The following is a 25,982-nucleotide window of genomic DNA, read 5'->3' as shown; positions in this document are numbered from 1 at the left end:
GTATTGGTGATGCTATTCCTGTTCCTGTTGGAGGAGGAGCTTCTCTCATGGGCTGTCCTGAAGACGACTGGGGAAAACACGTCAAGCCTGCTAGGACTCGAGCAGAACACAGATACACGCTGGTCACAGGATGGGTCACTGGGTCACTGTCCCATCCCCCTGCTGGGAGCCATATAACCTGAAAGATAAAGACTTCCTATGTCCCTCCATACACAAGAAAGAAGAAAATACTTTATATGTGAAGACTGGAGCCCCTGTCCGATATTTATTTCCCTCACTTCCTGTCAGGTGGAATTGTTGTCAGCAGGACAGGAAGTGAGGGGAAATCTCTCAACAGATCCCCGAATAGCAGTAAAAACCTAAGATTGGTCCTAATCGTTCCCCACAATATCCAAAACAAGAAAAGAGGTTTTTGTGACACCTAAACCGGGTACAATGTCCGCACGCTCCCCTCTAAATAATGACACCCCACCAGCATTGTGTTCTCTATTTTTATTTTATGTTTCTGACTGTACAACGTTGTCATAAAGAAAAAAGGTGCGTCCATGGTCAACTTCTTATTGAGGCTGATGGATGCCTGGCTGGTCATCCTCATCTTCTGGCTGTGTGTGGTATTGGGTCCGTGTCACAATAGAACAGAGGTCAAAGGTTAGGACTCATCTGGCTACATACTGGCTGCAGGTAAATGACAAAACTACAGGAGGAGCAAGAAAACCAGGGAACCGGAATCTTCCAAAAGGAATTGTGAATGGCACCGATATTTCCATCATGACAGGTTCACTTTTCAAGAAGTGTGCTAGAAAAAGGGGGAAAATTTAGTCCCATTCCCCATCAACTTCCTCATCAGGATTGTCTTCTCTTGGGGGTTCCTGGAACTGGATATTTGCCAGCATGTCTCGCATGGCCGCCATGAGCCGGTTCACACCGCGATTCAAGTCCTGAGCAGCACCTGCGTTCTCCCCCTCCGGCAGAGCCTCCCCCTGCAAACAAAACCCAGATCACCGTTATTTGTCAACCCCTTGTCTTACCAGTGGTCTTCAAACTGGGGCCCTTTGCTTGCCTTTATCTGGCTCTTGGGACTATTCCTCCCACTGACACCAATGATGGGGCACTATTCCTCCCACTGACACCAATGATGGGGCACTATTCCTCCCACTGACACCAATGATGGGGCACTATTCCTCCCACTGACACCAATGATGGGGCACTATTTCTCCCACTGACACCAATGATGGGACACTATTCCTCCCACTGACACCAATGATGGGGCACTATTCCTCCCACTGATACCAATGATGGGGCACTATTCCTCCCACAATGATGGGGCACTATTCCTCCCACTGACACCAATTATGGGACACTATTCCTCCCACTGACACCAATGATAGAACACTATTCCTTCCACTGATACCAATGATGGGGCACTATTCCTCCCACAATGATGGGGCACTATTCCTCCCACTGACACCAATGATGGGACACTATTCCTCCCACTGACACCAATGATGGGGACACTATTCCTCCCACTGACACCAATGATGGGGCACTATTCCTCCCACTGACACCAATGATGGGGCACTTTTCCTTCAACTGATATGGACATCTGACTGCCCATAGAGAGAGTGGGCTGTGTCCATGTTTGGTCTGTATAAGCAGAGTGGACACAGATCTGTCATCCACCTGCAGGGATCAGCAGACGGATTCCTCTCTGAGCAGGCGGATTTCTGGCGGAGTTCACTCCATGTGGAAGGGGCCTTAGATTATCAGAATTGGTCTCATCAAATTATAATTATTTTTTTTTTTTTTAATAGTAGAAAAACAGCAGAGAGTTGTGCAAAACAATCATTTACTGACTCAATTTTGCTGCCCTTTCATAATTGACAATCTACCAATGTAGAATGGACAGCGCGGTCTTCATAGTGTGCGGCGCATCGCACGGCGCTGGCAGTAAAAGGTGTCTGGAAGCTGCAGCTGCTAAATAATGCAAATCGCCTTTAAAACTCACCTGCAGGTTAAAATTTGGCAATAGGGATCTAAAGAAGAGAGAGAGAGTTCCTTCATTAGACGGTCGATTTGTTCTAAAAAGAAACAGAAAAGAGACAGATAAGAATCAGTTACAAACCTTCTATAATAACGCAAATCTTCATGTGCCCAGATAAAGGCTACAGCGCATGTGCAGCAAAGCCGCGTGCGCCATGGCCGCCAAACAATCTGCTGAGCCCAGTGGCGCTCTTGCGAACGCACGAGCGCCATGGCGAAATGGCGCACAGTCGTGCGCCATCATACAGGTAAAAAACAGCCAGACACAAGCAAAAAAAGGTACACTTTGCAAACACCCACAGCTAGCCCAAAAGCAGCCCCGTATGGTCACCGCACACAGGTGTCCACCCTCTAGATAGCTTGACTGATCGTTACAAAGACTGGGACACCCCATAATTAAAAAATAAAGCAGTTTCACTTACCCGTCCAGGCGCAGGGCAGCTTAGAAACTAAGAGCCCAATCTTCACCCTTCACGGGCGGCAGGGGCAGACTGACCATTCGGGCACTGCCCGAGGGCCCCATGCCACTAAGGGGCCCCATCAGGGTTGCCAGCCTCAATAAAACCAGGGACAGTATGTAAAAATCTGTTTTATTTTAAAATCCCAAGATTATAGCTGCCCCGCCTCTCCAGTACCTTTTCAGTGTGTGTATGTGTATTCTGTGTGTGTATACTGTGTGTCTGTGTGTGTATACTGTATGTGTGTGTGTATACTGTATGTGTGTGTCTGTGTATACTGTGTGGCCCCATAATCTATTGCCTGGGGGCCCCATAATCTCCTATTGCCCGGGGGGCCCCATAATCTATTGCCGGGGGCCTCATAATCTTCTCCTATTGCCCGGGGGCCCCATAATCTCCTATTCCCGGGGGCCTCATAAGTTGTCAGTCCAAACCTTGACGGGCGGGTTCCTATTACTTGAGGACCTTCAAGGACCGGGTACCCTTTTCATGTTTACGGTCCACTCCCTTGGACCTGTATAGCACCCTGCAGGAATGCCTTAGCGCTGCGGTGTCCAGGATTCCACTTCTCAGGGTCCAGCGCCCGGAGGCTGCATTTACAGGCAAAACCTCACAGGATCTTGAGTGTTCTTTGCGAGGCTCGGGTACCATTTATCTAAGCATATAAAGCCTGTGTCAAATGGATCCGATCGGTCAATCCCTTGATTCTTTTAAGAACCGTTTGTGGGACTAGAGACCTGGAGCTCAGAGAGCTCAAACAACTGTGTCATCCACCTTGCAGACAATGGTAAAAAACTGAAGTACTTCCTGTATGGGAGGGGTTATATACGGGATCACTTCCTGTCTGGTCTACCAGTGTCCATTCACCTGGAGATGAAGTATAACCCAGCAGGTCATGAATATTAGCCTCACTCTGTGTCCCATGATGTATGAAAAATACATTTGTTTTTTAACTGTGACAAGTGCAGTCCTCATTCTCTCAGAAGTTTGTATTTGTTGTGTGTTTATCAATAAAAGTGAACTCTGTTACCTCTCAGGTCTTGTATAGGACACAACAGAATCCAGCGGAGGTAGCGGATCGAAGCTGAGCACAGGCTGTGATGTCACTTCCTGCGGGTACAACAATGAGCAAAAAAAAAAAAAAAAAAAACAATAAAAAGAGTTACACAAATAGTCACATTGACAATCACTGACCATCTGACGAGCATGCAGAAGCCATTTTCATGGTGAAAGGAGAAGGTTGTACAAAGCAGGTCAGTGTTCAGGACCCATAGATCTGCATTTATAGGACAGGCGAGCATTCATTTCCATTTATAACATTTGTTCACAGGCAAAAAAAAAACATTCATATCCTCATCTCATGAACAGTAAATACAAAATAACATGACCGATGACGAATGAAAGACCTGCTTGTACCATACAGAGTTCCCGGAATCTGCTGGGTGTAAGGTACAATGATGGCACGATATGGCCAGAGCTGTGATCTATCTCCAGTATATATCTACAGTATATATCTCCAGTATATATCTCCAGTATATATATCTCCAGTATATATCTCCAGTATATATCTCCAGTATATATCTCCAGTATATCTCTCCAGTATATATCTCCAGTATATATATCTCCAGTATATCTCTCCAGTATATATCTCCAGTATATATCTCCAGTATATCTCTCCAGTATATATCTCCAGTATATATCTCCAGTATATATATCTCCAGTATAGCTCTCCAGTATATATCTCTCCAGTATATATCTCCAGTATATCTCTCCAGTATATCTCTCCAGTATATCTCTCCAGTATATCTCTCCAGTATATCTCCAGTATATATCTCCAGTATATATCTCCAGTATATATCTCCAGTATATCTCTCCAGTATAGCTCTCCAGTATATATCTCTCCAGTATATATCTCCATCTCCACTGACAGATAACAGAACGATCGGCTTCCAAGGGCAACCAGACCTGAGAAATCGGTCAGTTTCCCGGACATGTTGTTTGTTGGTCTCCATCGTCACCTATACTGGTTACTTTTTATTTTTTATTTATGCATCTTCCCCTGGAATAATCAACCCACTTCACCCTCCAATAAGGGAAGAAAGTGCTTGTAATAGTTATACAATAAACAATGTAATCAAAAGGTATAATATTAACCCCTTCTCACCGAGTGTACGTAGATCGCTGTACTCGGCTTTCGGGGGTTAAACTGGGATGATGTCCACAGCTGCAGGCATCATCCCAGTACCGTTTTGTAGAGCCGGCGATCGGCTATCCCAATATAACAACCCATGTGGCTAAAAGCCGCTTGGCTGTTATACCAGAGGAGCGGGAGCGGGAGAGGACTCCCCCCCCCCTCCCGCCGCTCTAACCGGGCCTCCCGATCCACCGGGAGGTCCGATCACCAATCCGCCGCCTCCGGCAGCTGCTGGCAGTATGGAACGAAGCCGTGAGCGTCTTGGTTCCAGCCTTCTAATTGTAAACACAGAAGCGACGTGATGATGTCATTTCCCGTTTATTCGTCTGCCAATGACGCCGGTTTTAAAAAAATATACAGTATTCAGAATCGCCGTTTTCGGCCATCTGAATACTGTGAAGTGCAAAGGAGGGATCGGGGGTCTTTTAGACCCCCCCCCCCCAAATCCCTCCATAAAGAGGACCTGTCACCTCCTATTACTGTCACATGGGATGTTTACATTCATTATAGACCCCAGATCTCTCCATAAAGAGGACCTGTCACCTTCTATTACTGTCACATGGGATGTTTACATTCATTATAGACCCCAGATCTCTCCATAAAGAGGACCTGTCACCTCCTATTACTGTCACATGGGATGTTTACATTCATTATAGACCCCAGATCTCTCCATAAAGAGGACCTGTCAGCAACTATTACTGTCACATGGGATGTTTACATTCATTATAGACCCCAGATCTCTCCATAAAGAGGACCTGTCACCTCCTATTACTGTCACATGGGATGTTTACATTCATTATAGACCCCAGATCTCTCCATAAAGAGGACCTGTCACCTCCTATTACTGTCACATGGGATGTTTACATTCATTATAGACCCCAGATCTCTCCATAAAGAGGACCTGTCACCCCCTATTACTGTCACATGGGATGTTTACATTCATTATAGACCCCAGATCTCTCCATAAAGAGGACCTGTCACCCCCTATTACTGTCACATGGGATGTTTACATTATAGACCCCAGATCTCTCCATAAAGAGGACCTGTCACCTCCTATTACTGTCACATGGGATGTTTACATTCATTATAGACCCCAGATCTCTCCATAAAGAGGACCTGTCACCTCCTATTACTGTCACATGGGATGTTTACATTCATTATAGACCCCAGATCTCTCCATAAAGAGGACCTGTCACCGTCTATTACTGTCACATGGGATGTTTACATTCATTATAGACCCCAGATCTGTTCATAAAGAGGACCTGTCACCGTCTATTACTGTCACATGGGATGTTTACATTCATTATAGACCCCAGATCTCTCCATAAAGAGGACCTGTCACCGTCTATTACTGTCACATGGGATGTTTACATTCATTATAGACCCCAGATCTCTCCATAAAGAGGACCTGTCACCTCCTATTACTGTCACATGGGATGTTTACATTCATTATAGACCCCAGATCTCTCCATAAAGAGGACCTGTCACCGTCTATTACTGTCACATGGGATGTTTACATTCATTATAGACCCCAGATCTGTCCATAAAGAGGACCTGTCACCGTCTATTACTGTCACATGGGATGTTTACATTCATTATAGACCCCAGATCTCTCCATAAAGAGGACCTGTCACCGTCTATTACTGTCACATGGGATGTTTACATTCATTATAGACCCCAGATCTCTCCATAAAGAGGACCTGTCACCGTCTATTACTGTCACATGGGATGTTTACATTCATTATAGACCCCAGATCTCTCCATAAAGAGGACCTGTCACCTCCTATTACTGTCACATGGGATGTTTACATTCATTATAGACCCCAGATCTCTCCATAAAGAGGACCTGTCACCCCCTATTACTGTCACATGGGATGTTTACATTATAGACCCCAGATCTCTCCATAAAGAGGACCTGTCACCTCCTATTACTGTCACATGGGATGTTTACATTCATTATAGACCCCAGATCTCTCCATAAAGAGGACCTGTCACCCCCTATTACTGTCACATGGGATGTTTACATTATAGACCCCAGATCTCTCCATAAAGAGGACCTGTCACCCCCTATTACTGTCACATGGGATGTTTACATTATAGACCCCAGATCTCTCCATAAAGAGGACCTGTCACCTCCTATTACTGTCACATGGGATGTTTACATTCATTATAGACCCCAGATCTCTCCATAAAGAGGACCTGTCACCCCCTATTACTGTCACATGGGATGTTTACATTATAGACCCCAGATCTCTCCATAAAGAGGACCTGTCACCCCCTATTACTGTCACATGGGATGTTTACATTATAGACCCCAGATCTCTCCATAAAGAGGACCTGTCACCTCCTATTACTGTCACATGGGATGTTTACATTATAGACCCCAGATCTCTCCATAAAGAGGACCTGTCACCACCTATTACTGTCACATGGGATGTTTACATTATAGACCCCAGATCTCTCCATAAAGAGGACCTGTCACCTCCTATTACTGTCACATGGGATGTTTACATTCATTATAGACCCCAGATCTCTCCATAAAGAGGACCTGTCACCCCCTATTACTGTCACATGGGATGTTTACATTATAGACCCCAGATCTCTCCATAAAGAGGACCTGTCACCTCCTATTACTGTCACATGGGATGTTTACATTCATTATAGACCCCAGATCTCTCCATAAAGAGGACCTGTCACCCCCTATTACTGTCACATGGGATGTTTACATTATAGACCCCAGATCTCTCCATAAAGAGGACCTGTCACCCCCTATTACTGTCACATGGGATGTTTACATTATAGACCCCAGATCTCTCCATAAAGAGGACCTGTCACCTCCTATTACTGTCACATGGGATGTTTACATTATAGACCCCAGATCTCTCCATAAAGAGGACCTGTCACCACCTATTACTGTCACATGGGATGTTTACATTATAGACCCCAGATCTCTCCATAAAGAGGACCTGTCACCTCCTATTACTGTCACATGGGATGTTTACATTCATTATAGACCCCAGATCTCTCCATAAAGAGGACCTGTCACCCCCTATTACTGTCACATGGGATGTTTACATTATAGACCCCAGATCTCTCCATAAAGAGGACCTGTCACCTCCTATTACTGTCACATGGGATGTTTACATTCATTATAGACCCCAGATCTCTCCATAAAGAGGACCTGTCACCTCCTATTACTGTCACATGGGATGTTTACATTTATTATAGACCCCAGATCTCTCCATAAAGAGGACCTGTCACCACCTATTACTGTCACATGGGATGTTTACATTCATTATAGACCCCAGATCTCTCCATAAAGAGGACCTGTCACCTCCTATTACTGTCACATGGGATGTTTACATTATAGACCCCAGATCTCTCCATAAAGAGGACCTGTCACCACCTATTACTGTCACATGGGATGTTTACATTCATTATAGACCCCAGATCTCTCCATAAAGAGGACCTGTCACCTCCTATTACTGTCACATGGGATGTTTACATTTATTATAGACCCCAGATCTCTCCATAAAGAGGACCTGTCACCACCTATTACTGTCACATGGGATGTTTACATTCATTATAGACCCCAGATCTCTCCATAAAGAGGACCCGTCACCTCCTATTACTGTCACATGGGATGTTTACATTCATTATAGACCCCAGATCTCTCCATAAAGAGGACCTGTCACTTCCTATTACTGTCACATGGGATGTTTACATTCATTATAGACCCTAGACCTCTCCATAAAGAGGACCTGTCACCTCCTATTACTGTCACATGGGATGTTTACATTCATTATAGACCCCAGATCTCTCCATAAAGAGGACCTGTCACCTCCTATTACTGTCACATGGGATGTTTACATTCATTATAGACCCTAGATCTCTCCATAAAGAGGACCTGTCACCGTCTATTACTGTCACATGGGATGTTTACATTCATTATAGACCCCAGATCTCTCCATAAAGAGGACCTGTCACCTCCTATTACTGTCACATGGGATGTTTACATTCATTATAGACCCTAGATCTCTCCATAAAGAGGACCTGTCACCGTCTATTACTGTCACATGGGATGTTTACATTCATTATAGACCCCAGATCTATCCATAAAGAGGACCTGTCACCTCCTATTACTGTCACAGGGGGTGTTTACATTCATTATAGACCCCAGATCTCTCCATAAAGAGGACCTGTCACCTCCTATTACTGTCACAGGGAATGTTTACATTCATTATAGACCCCAGATCTCTCCATAAAGAGGACCTGTCACCTCCTATTACTGTCACATGGGATGTTTACATTCATTATAGACCCCAGATCTCTCCATAAAGAGGACCTTTCACTTCCTATTACTGTCACATGGGATGTTTACATTCATTATAGACCCTAGATCTCTCCATAAAGAGGACCTGTCACCGTCTATTACTGTCACATGGGATGTTTACATTCATTATAGACCCCAGATCTCTCCATAAAGAGGACCTGTCACCTCCTATTACTGTCACATGGGATGTTTACATTCATTATAGACCCCAGATCTCTCCATAAAGAGGACCTGTCACCTCCTATTACTGTCACATGGGATGTTTACATTCATTATAGACCCCAGATCTCTCCATAAAGAGGACCTGTCACCTCCTATTACTGTCACATGGGATGTTTACATTCATTATAGACCCCAGATCTCTCCATAAAGAGGACCCGTCACCGTCTATTACTGTCACATGGGATGTTTACATTCATTATAGACCCCGGATCTCTCCATAAAGAGGACCTGTCACCGTCTATTACTGTCACATGGGATGTTTACATTCATTATAGACCCCAGATCTCTCCATAAAGAGGACCTGTCACCTCCTATTACTGTCACATGGGATGTTTACATTCATTATAGACCCCAGATCTCTCCATAAAGAGGACCTGTCACCTCCTATTACTGTCACATGGGATGTTTACATTCATTATAGACCCTAGATCTCTCCATAAAGAGGACCTGTCACTTCCTATTACTGTCACATGGGATGTTTACATTCATTATAGACCCTAGATCTCTCCATAAAGAGGACCTGTCACCTCCTATTACTGTCACATGGGATGTTTACATTCATTATAGACCCCAGATCTCTCCATAAAGAGGACCTGTCACCTCCTATTACTGTCACATGGGATGTTTACATTCATTATAGACCCCAGATCTCTCCATAAAGAGGACCTGTCACCTCCTATTACTGTCACATGGGATGTTTACATTCATTATAGACCCCAGATCTCTCCATAAAGAGGACCTGTCACCTCCTATTACTGTCACATGGGATGTTTACATTCATTATAGACCCCAGATCTCTCCATAAAGAGGACCTGTCACCGTCTATTACTGTCACATAGGATGTTTACATTCCTTGTGACAGCAATAAAAGTGATAAAAAAAAAAAAAAACACAATTTCTCAATATAAAAATAAATAAAATAAATAAGAATTTTTTTTTTTAAAGTGCCCCCGTCCCCGCGAGCTCGAGCAGCAAAGAAAACACATACGGAAGTCGCACCTGCATATGTAAACGGTGTTCAAATCACACATGTGAGGTATCGCCGCGATCGTCAGAGCGAGAGCAATAATTCTAGCACTAGACCTCCTCTGTAACTCTAAACTGGTAACCATAAAAAAATTTAAAGCGTCGCCTATGGAGATTTTTAGGTACCGTAGTTTGTCGCCATTCCACGAGTGCGTGCAATTATAAAGCGTGACATGTTTGGTATCTATTTACTCGGCGTAACATCATCTTTCACATTATACATAAAAATTGGGCTAACTTTAGTGTTTGTTTTTTTTTTAATTCATGAAAATGTCCCTTTTCCCAAAGAGTTGCGTTTAACCACTTGCTTGCAGGGCACTTAAACCCCCCTCCTATCCAGACCAATTTTCAGCTTTCAGCGCTGACGCACTTTGAATGACAATTGCGTGGTCATGCAACACTGTACCCAAATGAAATTTTTATCATTTTTTCCCCACAAATAGAGCTTTCTTTTGGTGGTATTTGATCACCTCTGCGGTTTTTATTTTTTGTTAAAATTTAAAAAGACCGAATTAAAAAAATTTTTTTTTTTTTTTTTTTTAATATTTTGTTATAAAATTTTAAAAAGGGTAATTTTTCTCCTTCATTGATGTACGCTGATGAGGCGGCACCAATGGGCACTGATAGGTGGCAGTGATGGGCACTGATAGGTGGCAGTGATGGGCACTGATCTTGTACACTGCTAGGTGGCACTGATTGGCACCACTGGTGGGCATTGTTAGGTGGTAATGATGGGCATTGATAGGTGGCACTTAGGGGCATTGATACGTGGCACTGGTGGGCACTGTGGGCACTGTGATGTGGCAATGTCAGGTGGCACTGGCAGGGGGTACTGGTGGCACAATTGAGGCACGTATGAGGCATTATTGCCTCCTCCTCTTCGGGACCGATGTCCCTTGCTGGTGAGCGGCTTTTTTTCTCCTCGCACTGTCAGCGCGAGGAGAAAAAAAAAACGATCACAGAGCTTTTGTTTTGATCATGTGATCAGCTGTCATTGGCTGACAGCTGATCACATGGTAAGGGGCCGGGACCGGCCCCTTACTTGGATCGGTGATCACCCGAGTCTCAGTGACTCGGTGATCACAGCGCGCCCTGCAGGGCGCGCGCAGGGCACGTGCACAGGGGAGGCCGTCATATGACGGCCTCCCGGGAATTCAGATCCGCGCTGTAGCCGTCATTCGGCTATAGCGTGGATATCAAGTGGTTAAAACACTGCTGCACAAATACCGTGTGATAAAAAATATTGCAACAATCACCATTTTATTCTCTAGATTCTCTGCTAAAAAAATATATATAATGTTTGGGGGCTCTAAGTAATTTTCTAGCAAAAAATACGGATTTTAACTTGTAAACACCAAATGTGAAAAATAGGCATGAAAGGGTTTAATCGCTTCACCTCTTTCCTGCCCGGCCAATTCTCAGCGCTGTCACACTTTGAATGGCAATTGCGCGGTCATGCTACACTGTAACCATGTGACATTTTCACAAACTATGGACATATGGAGATATATATATATAAAAATGTATATCTGAAAGTTGATCAATCCGGATGTATTGACGGCGGATCTCATTTTTTGAGGCCTGAAAACGCCAGGACAGTACAAATACCCCCCAAATAACCCCTTTTTGGAAATTAGACAGTCTGAGGTATGTAGTAAGAGATGTGGCGAGTTTTTTGAAGTTGTATTTTTTTGTCACAATTTATTTGAAAATGAAAAAAATGTTAAAAAAAAAATAGTTTTAACAATTTTTTTTTGTTTGTTTGTTTTATACCAGTGACTTTCATTTAACCACTTCAGCCCTGGAAGATTTGGCTGCTCAATGACCAGGCCATTTTTTGCGACTCAGCATTGCGTTGCTTTAACTGACAATTGCGCGGTCGTGCGACGCTGTACACAAACAAAATCAATGTCCTTTTTTTTCCCCCACAAATAGAGCTTTCCTTTGGTATTTTATCGCCTCTGCAGTTTTTATATCTTGCACTATAAACAAAAGAAAAGCGACAATTTTGGAAAAAAAAAAACACAATGGGGGTTGATTTACTAAAAGGCAACTCCAATCTGCACTACAAGTGCACTGTGAAGTTCAGTCGCTGTAGATCTGAGGGGAAGATCTGAAATGAGGGGAAGCTCTGCTGATTTTATCATCCAATCATATACAAGCTAAAATGCTGTTTTTTATTTTCCTTGCATGTCCCCCTCAGATCTCCAGCGACTTCACTTCTAAGTGTACTTGTAGTGCAAAGTGGATTTCCCTTTAGTAAATGACCCCCAATATCTTTTACTTTTTGCTATAATAAATATCCCACATTTTTAATCAAAAAAAACAAATTTTTTCCTCAGTTTAGGCCGATATGTATTCTAAATATTTTTGGTAAAAAAAAAAAAAAAATCGCAATAAGTGTATATTGATTTGTTTGCGCAAAAGTTATTGCGTCTACAAAATAGGGGATAGATTTATGGCATTTTTATTAATTTTTTTACTAGTAATAGCGGTGATCTGCGTCGTTTCGCCCAGCCGTGCCATTCTGCCGCAGTTTGGTCGGCGAGCGGTTAAGCAATTATTTTTTACTAAACAAAATTGATTCATTTGGTGTGTATTGTTGTGATTAGCTATGATTGGCCCTGTCTGTAACATCTGATCACTTTGACCAATCACAGCTAGCAACAAAATAGTACACAATGAATGGCATGAAGGGAAGCTGTCCAATGCTTTGCTGTGATTGGTCACAGCGATCACATGGTAACATGGAAGGTCCCGCCCGGCCGTCATTTGAATACAGGCCAGGGAACTGGTTAATAATTCTTATCAATTGTGAGAAAAAAACATGAAAGTCACTCGTATAAAGTCCAAGTGGTTCAGTGCCACGCCCTGGACCGGCGATTTGAGGTCCATCTCAGTGTGCCCCAAATTCTCATATTGCTCTCCCCAGATTATATTGACTTCTTGAATAAACACGAATGTGAAAAAAAAATGCCAAAACAAGAAGTATCAAACTCCATAGGTCCCTCTCTGGTATTCTGCATCTACTGGTGTCCCTTTATGTTCTCATTTGACAATTAGAGATGTGTGACCTATCCAGAAAAGGGGAGGAGCTTCTCATAGTGTAAAGATGTTTATTATACATGTTAAAAACAGATCCAATGCACTTACATGTCTGAGAACAAACATCAGGAAACGTTGCTGTTCCCTCCAGCGTGCGATTGAAAAAGCAGAAGTGAGGTCACTGGAAGCCCCACATTACACGTTTCGTCATCAAATCACAACATCCTCAGGAGCTAGCACAGCTAAAATCATTGTCTAGGAAGTGGCACTGAGCACGATCACCATTTGGACTTCATATAAGTGACTTTAAAAAGGAGACGTACGGGGGAAACTAGTTTGGTTAAACTCTTCCTGTGGATGACAGGAGTGTAGTTCGTTCTGCACTCCTAAGACTCGTTTTCAGCAGACAGCGGACTGAAGCTCGCTGCCGGCTGACATCACCGAGCCGATCCAGGCTGGGGAAAGATTGTGACCATATGGTTGGGATCCGCCTGGATTGGAACCTGTCTCCACCTCAGCGAGCTGCTGAGAGCCTGAGCCAGCCGTTCCCATCCTCTCCACAGTACAGTGCTCCGGTGAGATCCGGGGGGTTCAGAGCAGACAGTCACCAGCACTCTGCTCAGGGAGCTCTGCAAATCGAGCGATCAGTGGTGTTTGATCACTCGGTTCTCACCCTTAGAGCTTGTGCAGAACTAGTGCTGCATCCACCTAAGTATGATTAGAAAAAAAATACAAAACTTCTCTTTTAATGTTTTTTTTTTCTCACAATTGATAAGAATGTGAAATATCACATATTTTGTTTATTATTGTATGAGTATTACAAGCTCTGTCTCCCCTTATATGAGGATGAAGTGACGGTTTTCAGACTTTGCATGTGACAGCAGCTGTTTTTCACGGTTCTTTTCTTTTTGTATTGTTGGTATGACACAAGTGAGTGAATATTGGATTATTATCACCTGGAATAATGACTGCCTGCAAGTCAGAATGAACCTCATAGTCTCATACACTCACATTGCTCTGCCCCCTAGTGGTGGAGAAGTACCAGACACAGATGTGCACACAGGAGAGATCCCAGAACATTTCACATCTTGTGACATTCTGGATATGATGGTCTCTGGATTTTTCCCAGTGCCAAACTCATGGATAAAAACAAAAAAAAAAAACACAGAACGAGGGAGCTGAGCGCAGGAGACACACAGAGGCCTTTCACTCACCACCGGCAGTGCCGAGCTCGCTCCCTTGATCTCAGACAAGATGACATGACGATGGATGTTCCTGGGGGCGCTCTGATACCGAATCTTCCTCCTGGCGATGGGAAAAGCAGAGAATTATCAGCCAAGCAATCACAAGTCTTTCATGTTCTCATAGCACCGGGTGATGATACTATTTCTGGATGAACACAAAGTGTTTTATGTCATCTGTAGGCTTTTGTTCTGGGCTGTTTACATGTTCTCCAGCTTAGTGAGCGGCAGAGAAGGAGGGAGGAGGAAGTTTTACATTATTATTCTCTAAATAGCAAAACAGATGGAGTTCCTTCCAGACCGACCCGTCTGTGTCCTGTACCAAACCTCCCTCCTCTGGAGGTATAAAGCCAAGACAAGGATGCCTAGGAGGAAACTGCGGGGTGTGATTCTGTCTGCACATTATTAGCCGCTATTCACGTCTACAGTCATTTTTACTTACTTGCTGTTCCATATTTCTTTAACATAATTTCCTATACAAAAGGATCTTTATGTCCAGAATATGATTTACATAAATGCTTAAAAGAGAATCTATAGCGTAGTTATATACAGTTGTGTTCATAAGTTTTCATACCCTGGCAGAATTTATGATTTCTTGGCCATTTTTCAGACAATATGAATGATAACACAAAAACTTTTCTTTCGCTCATGGTTAGTATTTTGGCTGAAGTCATTTATTATCAATCAACTGTGTTTACTCTTTTTATATCATACTGGAGGAACATTTCATTCATCAGCCAGGAAGCTGCGCATGGGACGTACTTGGACTTTCCAACATGACAATGATCCAAAACACAAGGCCAAGTCCACCTGTCATTGGATACAGCAGAATAAAGTGAAGGTTCTGGAGGGGTCATCTCAGTCTCCTGAGCTCAATATCATTGAGCCCCTCTGGGGAGATCTCAAACGTGCCGTTCATGGAAGACAGCCCAAGAATTTACAGGAACTGGAGGTTTTTACCAAGAGGAACCATCTGAGAAGATAAAGAGCCTCATCCACAAAAGACTTCAAGATGTCATTGATGTTAAAGGGGGCAATATACGGTATTAAGAACTGGGGTATGTAAACTTTTGATCAGGGTCATTTGGGTAGTTTCTGTTGTGATTGTGATATAAAAAGAGTAAACACATGTCAGAAGATTTGGGGTTAAAAGAATTTATATTCATATATATATATATATATATATATATATATATATATATGGGCCTTTATATTGTATATTTTTCAAATTAACATGAGAGGAGCCATTTTGGCTCTAAAGTTGAATCAGAGTTCATAGCCCATGAATAGACATTGTTGCAAAAGTTGCTTTATGTCTTGAGACTGTGTAAAAATACCAGTATCCCAGGTTATATATCTTTTGTCTTTGACACTTATAGATAAGGGGAGTTGGTACAAACTTACACAGCCTGCAAAGCTAAATAGTATTTTCAGAATAAACCACGTAACAAAAAAGGGCTTATCCACAAATGATATATTTTAAATAATAATGTTTCTTTTATACATCTTTACAATGTATCTTTATTAGGTAGCATTATATATACCTGTTAACTACATATATATTATTATAAGAGTGCAAATATGGTATCTTATTTAGGAAACCATTCATGAATAACTGGTAGGCTTATCGTAAGAATCCTGACTACACTTTCATGGCATTTACAACCCCAGTTAATTGTGTGGGGTATATTTTCTCATACACATATATTTTAAGAAGTGCCAGGACGGCTGGGGATATTGACACTTGATTGTCAACCATTAGACAATTAGTGATGTTTTGCTAAGCCAAGGTCAGAAGGTCATGTCAATCACATTAAAAGTAATTTCTGATCCAACACCGCCCCTAAGAGGCTGAAATTGGTAATTATTCAAAAATGGCGTTGGTCTTGGTTGTCAAGGTAACATATAAACTCCATCGTCATATGACATCATCAGTTACATAGAAAAGAGACATACACCCATTTTTGGGGTGAGATAAAAAGGAGAGACAGATAGCCGGAAAGGGGGAGCGATGGGAAGATCTGGAGGAGCTCTGAGGATGACTGGACGGGTCTGTCTCTAAAGGTGGAAAGAAGTCTCTTTTGGGACTTTGCTTCTCAAACTGACAGAATTCTTAAAGACCTGGTAAAGTATTAATCTTTCCAAAGTATACCTTTTTAGGTAATTGAAGTTTGGTTGAGCATATTCTTGACTAATCCAATCCATTGTTAGTTTTGCTTTGGAGTGAAATGAATTCTAACTGCAGTATGAATTTGTTTTGCTTCTAAACCAAGGGAGATACATATATATTGTTATATCTCATAATACTGACTTCAACGTTTTAGAATTGGATTGGTTATGGTATGTGTTAAACCATTGATTCATTCTAAATCTAAAATAGAAGCTTTGATCAAATTATCAAGCTGTGCACAATATAACAATTTTTGTTTGTGCATTTAGGAGTGTAATAAGAAGGTCTGTTGGTTTTGAGAAGAGATGACATCATAGTATTAAGGTAAACAATATTTGTTTACACAAGTCCGTGAAGTCACGGAAGGCTATTCACAAGTTACCAGGTTTAAAATGTACAAGTATCATTTATGGTATTGAAATGTTGTATTTTATTATAAGAAATTGACTAAGAGAACTGTGAATATTACCTGAACCATCATTGATCTTTGATATGTAGAAGTATATCCATTTATTTGTTTTATCACAAAATAAACCTGATATTATTTTGCACTCTATTTTTAGTTAATAAATATATATTTTTGAGCAACATCATTTGTATCACTTGTCTTCAAAATAGCATGGATAAACGAACTTGAATTTCTTGTTAGTATTGGTAGAAAATTGTAAATCTCCCAAATCAAAGATTTGCATATTTTCATGATTACAATACTATTTTATTATTTCAGTATAAACATTCTGACACACAGATGATTGATAATAAATGGCTTCAGCCAAACACTAACCATGAGTGAAAGAAAATGTTTTGTGTTATTCATATTCTCTGAAAAATGGCCAAGAAATCATAAATTCTGCCAGGGTGTGTAAACTTATGAGCACAACTGTATTTGCTCATTTCTTATTGCAACTTTTGCAAGAGATTAGCACAGATAAGGCTCTGATGAAGAAGGGACACCTTCGAAACGCGTTAGCCAGCAGCGGTTCGTACGTCCTCTTCCTAGGACCTAGAAACTGATACCAGTGGACCAATCGCCTTGTGACTGTATATAGTGCGATTTTTTCTTCCTACCTTTGTGAGTAGATTTTATTCTTGGTTTTAATAAATTTACCTTAGGATAATGCATTAGGCTGGTGCGCTCTCTTTTTTTCTTATCGTTCACTAGGAGGATAATCCCATCCTGGAGAGCAGCAAGGCCGAAATTCACTGTCCTTTCTGAACCCTTGGGATCATCTAGCTTACACACCTGTGCGCAAGAGTATTTGCTTCTGTAGTACGGTACACTTTTTGGGCAACCAGGCTTGTTGTCAGAATGAAAACTAAAGCTGCTTGGTAGCCAGGCTGTGTCCTCCAAGCCCATATATATATATATATAAATACTGGCGCTGATGAGGCTGCACTGATGGGCGCTGATGAGGCTGCACTGATATTTGACACTGATGGGCACTGTTGGGGATGCACTAATAATCAGGACATTGATGATCGGTGCCACGATGATCAGTGTACATATTCCCTTTCACACTTGCCGGGTACCAGCTCTCCTCTCCTCGCACCGTGGCAGAGTGTGAGGAAAGGAATGGCATTAGCTGGCAAGTTTGTTTACATGTGATCAGCTGAGTCCGAAGGACACGGCGGTCACAGAGGGCGCCGGATGCGCACCGCAGCAGAGGGTTCGTTCCGGGAGGACGTCTCTCAGAACTGGACAACCACGCTGTAGCCGTCTTTTTCCTATAGCGCAGTCAGGATGTGGTTAATATACATTCGCAATCCCGCTTACCTCATCTCGCACTCCTTCACAATGGGTTCGCTGTTGTCCACCATGCGGAGAACTTCCCGCACATTCTCCTCCAGCCAGGACATGACGGAAGGCTCCTTCCACAGGCTGTGACACCGTCCCACATATAGGGAGATCAGCTGGGACAAGGCTGCAGGCTGGCTGCATAAAAATAAAATGGAAAAAATGTGTCAATTATAAATATCCAGAACCAGAAAGAAGACAAAGCAGAGCGGACCATCCATCCAGCAACCAAAGGTAATTACTGGTAGATGTAGAGGAAAAAAACATCAAACTCCATGCCGGTATTTCATAAGACATAATGTAAAATGTACCGGGAGCCCATTCCCTGCAAACCCAACCACAACCCTTTACAGGGACCCCCAAATATTAGATTCTAGAAAGCTTGAGGCCCAGGGATCCCCCAAAAAGTTTAGGATGGTCTGGTTTTGGATGGGTGGACTCTACCAATACGCTAGAGGGGGAGGGGGATATTTGCAGATACATGAGTAGGGTTGAGACCTGATGTTCATGGGTATCACACACTTTCTTGACTTAAGGGTAATGTGTCTAATTTTCCCTGTTTATATTTCTTCTAAGGTCTTTTTTTTTTTTACATCTGGAAGTCGAGGCCTGTTGCCTTTTCTCTGGGGTTGGGATAAAAAAGGGAAAAAATGTATTTATCAGACTCTGAGGGGAAATGGTTCTAGTACTTACATGATGGAAGAATGCAGGTGGTGATTGGTCCAAGCAAATGTCTGCTGTATATCCAATATCAATGTATATGTGAATATGAGATACAACAGTCTGTCACATTAAACAAACAAATGTGAAAAGACACATAATATCAAAGCGGCGCTCCTGTCAAATTGCTGAGAATTGACACAATTGCATATAGGATAAATATACATAAAGTCGCTAAACATTAAATCGCAGATCTGACAAGTGGATAAACGTGAAGGTAAAGTTTGTGGCTAGCTTCATAAGTGAAAAAAAGAAGTGAAGATGTTCGGATAGTGCACCAATCACCGTATTCAAACCCGTCCTCCGCACGCCCCTCTGGGGTTCAAACTCACCACAAAGTTGCAGATAATAAGCATTCACGATCTCCCACTGATTTACTGCTGGGCCGGCTTGGAAATCCACATCATCAGCCTATATAAGGAAAAAAAGACAGGCTCCACATAGAGTAGTACTATATTCCAAAGGATTTATTAAAGATGTGTGTTGTCCAAGTTGTATATAAAAAAGCCTTGCTGTTTCACATAACTGCCGTCAATATCCTCTCATCCAGTGACTTAGTGTCAGGTTTCCAAGCTGACAGTGTTCAGCCAAAGGAACGGAAATGGATCGGAAATGCCAAAAAGCCGTGCGGGAGACACTGTAAACCAGTGAGCCGCTCAGTACAAATCCTTCCCAAAAACTATGCTGGACATTAGAGCGCAGTATATGTAGATCTATTAAATACGGCATGAGATCGTTCCCTGATCGATTTCGTCTTTCCGACTTTATCAAAGGGGTTTTGAAAACCCCTTTGGATGAGAGGATATTGACGGCAGTTATGTGAAACAGCAAGGCTTTTTTTTATATACAACTTGAACAACACACATCTTTAATAAATCCTTTGGAAAATAGAGTAGTACTATGTGGAGCCTGTCTTTTTTTCCTTATATATGCTGATGATGTGGATTTCCAAGCCGGCCCAGCAGTAAATCAGTGGGAGATCGTGAATGCTTATTATCTGCAACTTTGTGGTGAGTTTGAACCCCAGAGGGGCGTGTGGAGGACGGGTTTGAATACGGTGATTGGTGCACTATCCGAACATCTCCACTTCTTTATTCACTTATGAAGCTAGCCACGAACTTTACCTTCACGTTTATCTACTTGTCAGATCTGCGATTCAATGTTTAGCGACTTTATGTGCATTTACCCTTTATGCAATTGTGTCAATTCTCAGCAATTTGACAGGAGCGCCGCTTTGATATTATGTGTCTTTTCACATTTGTTTGTTTAATGTGACAGACTGTTGTATCTCATATTCATTTATTTTTTAGTTTAAGTGGCAGCCAGATGATATAATTCTCTCTTATTGTGATTAATCACAGTGCCAGCATGTGCTGGATTGGAAGGAGATAAGTGAGCCTAGTTTTATTTCTTTCCTCTTTTTTCAATGTATATGTATAGATCTTATGAGGCATGCTTTTGACACTGTTTGTAACCTTTATTTTCATGTAATAAAAACTTTTTTCAAAAAATAAATACATAAATAAATAAATAAATCAAAAGATTCTAGAAAGTTTAGACTTTATTCATGTAGAGCAGGGGTGACCAACCAGTGGCCCGCAGAGTCCTCTGATGTGGCCCGTGGCCTCCTGCTCTGGGATGACGGATCCCAAGGCCACATTATGGGTTGCTGACCCGCTATCCTAGAGGATCAGTGTTGTTAATGAAGCCGGCAGTAGAAGAAGCAAGCGGCTGCAGAGCTGCATAAGCTGATCCTTCCTGTGTATCGAGGCTCCTGTCACAGGTGGAGTCATACCAACTGCACTCTGCCTGGGACAGCAACAGCCGGCAATACCTTAATGGAAGACTGTTATTAAAGGTAAGTTCATTACTATAATCACAGTGTATATATACAGGCATATCTGTTCTGCAGTGGTTAATGGCCTGCTTTCAAACTGATCTGCAGGTGCAGAGCAGTGCACCCGGGTGCGGGTTACCTGTACTGAGCCATAGACTTCTGTTATTACCTGTACTGACCCATAGACTTCTGTTATTACCTGTACTGACCCATAGACTTCTGTTATTACCTGTACTGACCCATAGACTTCTATTACTACCTGTACTGAGCCATAGACTTCTGTTATTACCTGTACTGACCCATAGACTTCTATTACTACCTGTACTGAGCCATAGACTTCTGTTATTACCTGTACTGACCCATAGACTTCTATTACTACCTGTACTGTGCCATAGACTTCTGTTATTACCTGTACTGACCCATAGACTTCTATTATTACCTGTACTGACCCATAGACTTCTATTACTACCTGTACTGAGCCATAGACTTCTGTTATTACCTGTACTGACCCATAGACTTCTATTACTACCTGTACTGAGCCATAGACTTCTGTTATTACCTGTACTGACCCATAGACTTCTATTACTACCTGTACTGAGCCATAGACTTCTGTTATTACCTGTACTGACCCATAGACTTCTATTACTACCTGTACTGAGCCATAGACTTCTGTTATTACCTGTACTGTGCCATAGACTTCTGTTATTACCTGTACTGACCCATAGACTTCTGTTATTACCTGTACTGAGCCATAGACTTCTGTTATTACCTGTACTGACCCATAGACTTCTGTTATTACCTGTACTGACCCATAGACTTCTGTTATTACCTGTACTGAGCCATAGACTTCTGTTATTACCTGTACTGACCCATAGACTTCTGTTATTACCTGTACTGTGCCATAGACTTCTGTTAATACCTGTACTGTGCCATAGACTTCTGTTATTACCTGTACTGACCCATAGACTTCTGTTAATACCTGTACTGTGCCATAGACTTCTGTTAATACCTGTACTGGGCCATAGACTTCTATTATTACCTGTACTGAGCCATAGACTTCTGTTATTACCTGTACTGAGCCATAGACTCCTGTCATTACCTACACTGAGCCATAGACTCCTGTCATTACCTGTACTGACCCATAGACTTCTATTATTACCTGTACTGACCCATAGACTTCTATTATTACCTGTACTGAGCCACAGACTTCAGTTATTACCTGTACTGACCCATAGATTTCTGTTATTACCTGTACTGACCCATAGACTTCTGTTATTACCTGTACTGAGCCACAGACTTCTGTATTTACCTGCACTGACCCATAGACTTCTGTTATTACCTGTACTGACCCATAGACTTCTGTTATTACCTGTACTGAGCCATAGACTTCTGTTATTACCTGTACTGAGCCACAGACTTCTGTATTTACCTGCACTGACCCATAGACTTCTGTTATTACCTGCACTGACCCATATACTTCTGTTATTACCTGTACTGACCCATAGACTTCTGTTATTACCTGTACTGTGCCATAGACTTCTGTTATTACCTGTACTGACCCATAGACTTCTGTTATTACCTGTACTGACCCATAGACTTCTTTTATTACCTGTACTGTGCCATAGACTTCTGTTATTACCTGTACTGACCCGTAGACTTCTGTTATTACCTGTACTGACCCATAGACTTCTGTTATTACCTGTACTGATCCATAGACTTCTGTTATTACCTGTACCGACCCATAGACTTCTGTTATTACCTGTACTGAGCCATAGACTTCAGTTATTACCTGTACTGAGCCACAGACTTCTGTATTTACCTGCACTGACCCATAGACTTCTGTTATTACCTGTACTGACCCATAGACTTCTGTTATTACCTGTACTGACCCATAGACTTCTGTTATTACCTGTACTGACCCATAGACTTCTGTTATTACCTGTACTGACCCATAGACTTCTGTTATTACCTGCACTGACCCATATACTTCTGTTATTACCTGTACTGACCCATAGACTTCTGTTATTACCTGTACTGTGCCATAGACTTCTGTTATTACCTGTACTGACCCATAGACTTCTGTTATTACCTGTACTGACCCATAGACTTCTTTTATTACCTGTACTGTGCCATAGACTTCTGTTATTACCTGTACTGACCCATAGACTTCTGTTATTACCTGTACTGACCCATAGACTTCTGTTATTACCTGTACTGAGCCATAGACTTCTGTTATTACCTGTACTGACCCATAGACTTCTGTTATTACCTGTACTGTGCCATAGACTTCTGTTATTACCTGTACTGACCCATAGACTTCTGTTATTACCTGTACTGAGCAATAGACTTCTGTTATTACCTGTACTGACCCATAGACTTCTGTTATTACCTGTACTGACCCATAGACTTCTATTATTACCTGTACTGACCCATAGACTTCTGTTATTACCTGTACTGTGCCATAGACTTCTGTTATTACCTGTACTGACCCATAGACTTCTGTTATTACCTGTACTTAGCAATAGACTGATGTGCTTTCAGAAAGTGCCCCACACCTGCAGGATTTAATAGAAGTCTTTGGCAAAATGCAGCTAACCCACAGGAAAGCCACAGGTGCACTGCGCTGCATACACAGTGTGGGTAAGCCACAGAGCATCATTGTGAAAGCAGCCTTTGGCCCCTATCACACGATCGGTCTGACCCAATCAGACCCTCTATTCACCTCTATGGAGTTGCAGATGTCCCTACCTCCAATCCACTAAAAAAACAGAAGGGGATCCGTTCCCTTCCTTTGGAGGCCTCATAGAGTAGAGTGGGCTGTGTCCGTGTCGGCTTTGGCATATGCAGAGTGGACATGGACCTGTCAATCGCCCGCTCCGCTCATGGTTGCCTGCGACCAGAAGGTTGGGCACCCCTGATGTAGGGAATAGACATGGACACCTGGAATATTTGCAACTGTAAACTGCCCCCCCCCCATACACTAAAGGCCAACACCAATACAATGACACTGGAAACAGCAACTCATTATCTTTTTTTTACAATTTCATAATTTTTTATTTTATTTATCACAGTGAAGTCATTTCCAGGGTCACTGCAGCGTTTTTGTTCAACAAATCCAAACTTATCACCTGGAAATTCCTGTCATCTAAACAAGACAAATGCTAGAGAAGAAGGTTGGATTCAGTACAAAGTGCAGAAAACGTCTTCTTTACCGAACTGGAAATGTGGAAATAGATCTGCTGATCGCTGACAAAGACTTTAACATTCAAACAGGTTCCCCTGGGCACATTTTTTTATTAATTGATGCACAAATCACACACACAGTCTCCTGGGGAAGTGAAAACATTTTTTGTAAATTTTGGCATCCCCAGCATCTCATAACCTGACGTGTTCTTTTGTATTGGGAGCTGCAGTCTATGTAGTTTCTATAGAAGAACAACTCATCCATGTAGACAGGGATGCAGGGGAAGCCAAGTCTCATACATTTGTACGACTTGGAGCTGCTCGCTGTAAAGGGCAGCGGAGGAGGGGCAGCCATACAATAATGTGAGACTGCCTAAATCTTTACCATCTAACAATCACATAAAAAGAAGGTTTTTTTTTTTTGTTTTTTTTTTTAACTTTACCTTAGTTGGGCAACAGTTCCAAAAAATGGATGAGAAGCCACAATATTATCCGGCTGAACTCCACAGGCATCCAAAAGCGGTAAAAGAACTAAAAGGAGGGGAAGCAACAGAAAGGAATCAAACTAAAATATTTTATATCACAATCTCAGCAATAATAGAGGCCGGGAAGAGTCACCCAGGCCTGAAACTAAGAAGTTACTTTAAAGTAGTTGTAAAGGCTCAAGGTTATTTACCTTTGTGAATTCTATGTATGAAGGTAAAAAACCTTCTCTGTGCAGCAGCCCCCCCCCCCCTCCCCCCAATTACCTACCTGAGCTCCTTCTCTCTCCAGCGATGTCCACGATTCCCTCAGCCATCCAGTACACTCCTCCTGATTGGCTGAACCAGAGCAGCAGCGCTATTAGCTCCCACGGCTGTCAAAGTCAGTCAGCCAGCCAATCAGGAGAGAAAGGGGGCGGGGCCGGGTTGGGGCTCCGTGTCTGAATGGATACACGGAGCTCTGACACGGCTTGGGTGACCCCTGTAGCAAGCTGCTGGCTGAGGGTCACTCAAAGGAGGGAAGGGCTAAGAGCAGCAAAGAGGGACCCGAGAAGAGGAGGATTGGGGCTGCTCTGTGCAAAACCAACTGCATAGAGGAGGTAAGTATAACAACATGTTTGTTATTAAAAACAAAAACAAAAAAAAAACGAGCCTTTGCAATGACTCTAATACTTACCTGAGCCCCATCTCCATCCAACAATGACGAGAGCCATTGGTGCAGTGTATGAGTTTAGCATGACACAAATAAGGACCTGAACCATGAAAGTAAAATTTTGAAGACTGCCATCATTGGGTTCATGACTTCTATTATCACTTTCTATGACATATGTGATCAATATGTAGCAATTAATAGCAGTAGAGAAGAACCAAACTGGAGATCAGAGAGTGAGTGTGAAGGGAGCACAGCCAACTTGGAGCATGTATGACACAAATAAGATCTTGAAGACCACCATAATTGGGTTCATGATTCAGTAAGATCCTGAAGACGACCATCATTGGGTTAATGACTCTGTAAGATCTTGAAGACCATCATCATTGGATTCATGACACAAATAAGATCTTGAAGACCACCATCATTGGGTTCATGACTCTGTAAGATCTTGAAGACCACCATTGTTGGCTTCATGACTCAATAAGATCTTGAAGACCACCATCATTGGGTTTGTGACTTAATAAGATCTTGAAGACCACCATAATTGGGTTCATGACACAAATAAGATCTTGAAGACCACCATA

General features: G+C 42.3%; 1 protein-coding gene across 1 annotated transcript in view; it reads right to left on the bottom strand.

Moving 5' to 3' along the window:
- Window positions 1-477: 477 nt before the first annotated feature.
- Window positions 478-25,982, bottom strand: part of TCF25 (TCF25 ribosome quality control complex subunit) — a 48,713-nt gene continuing 23,208 nt past the window's right edge. Inside the window, exons 13-18 of the mRNA XM_073605967.1 lie at window positions 24,708-24,795; window positions 18,504-18,662; window positions 14,533-14,623; window positions 3,529-3,608; window positions 2,006-2,078; window positions 478-980 (exon numbers count right to left, since the gene is read on the bottom strand). Coding sequence (XP_073462068.1) covers window positions 816-980; window positions 2,006-2,078; window positions 3,529-3,608; window positions 14,533-14,623; window positions 18,504-18,662; window positions 24,708-24,795 — 656 coding nt within the window. The 3' untranslated portion in view covers window positions 478-815. The remainder of the gene's footprint in view (window positions 981-2,005; window positions 2,079-3,528; window positions 3,609-14,532; window positions 14,624-18,503; window positions 18,663-24,707; window positions 24,796-25,982) is intronic.

This window comes from Aquarana catesbeiana, linkage group LG11 (genome assembly GCF_042186555.1).
Source record: "Aquarana catesbeiana isolate 2022-GZ linkage group LG11, ASM4218655v1, whole genome shotgun sequence".
In the NCBI taxonomy this organism is placed as follows: domain Eukaryota; kingdom Metazoa; phylum Chordata; class Amphibia; order Anura; family Ranidae; genus Aquarana; species Aquarana catesbeiana.
This window is presented reverse-complemented; position numbering and strand designations above follow the sequence as displayed.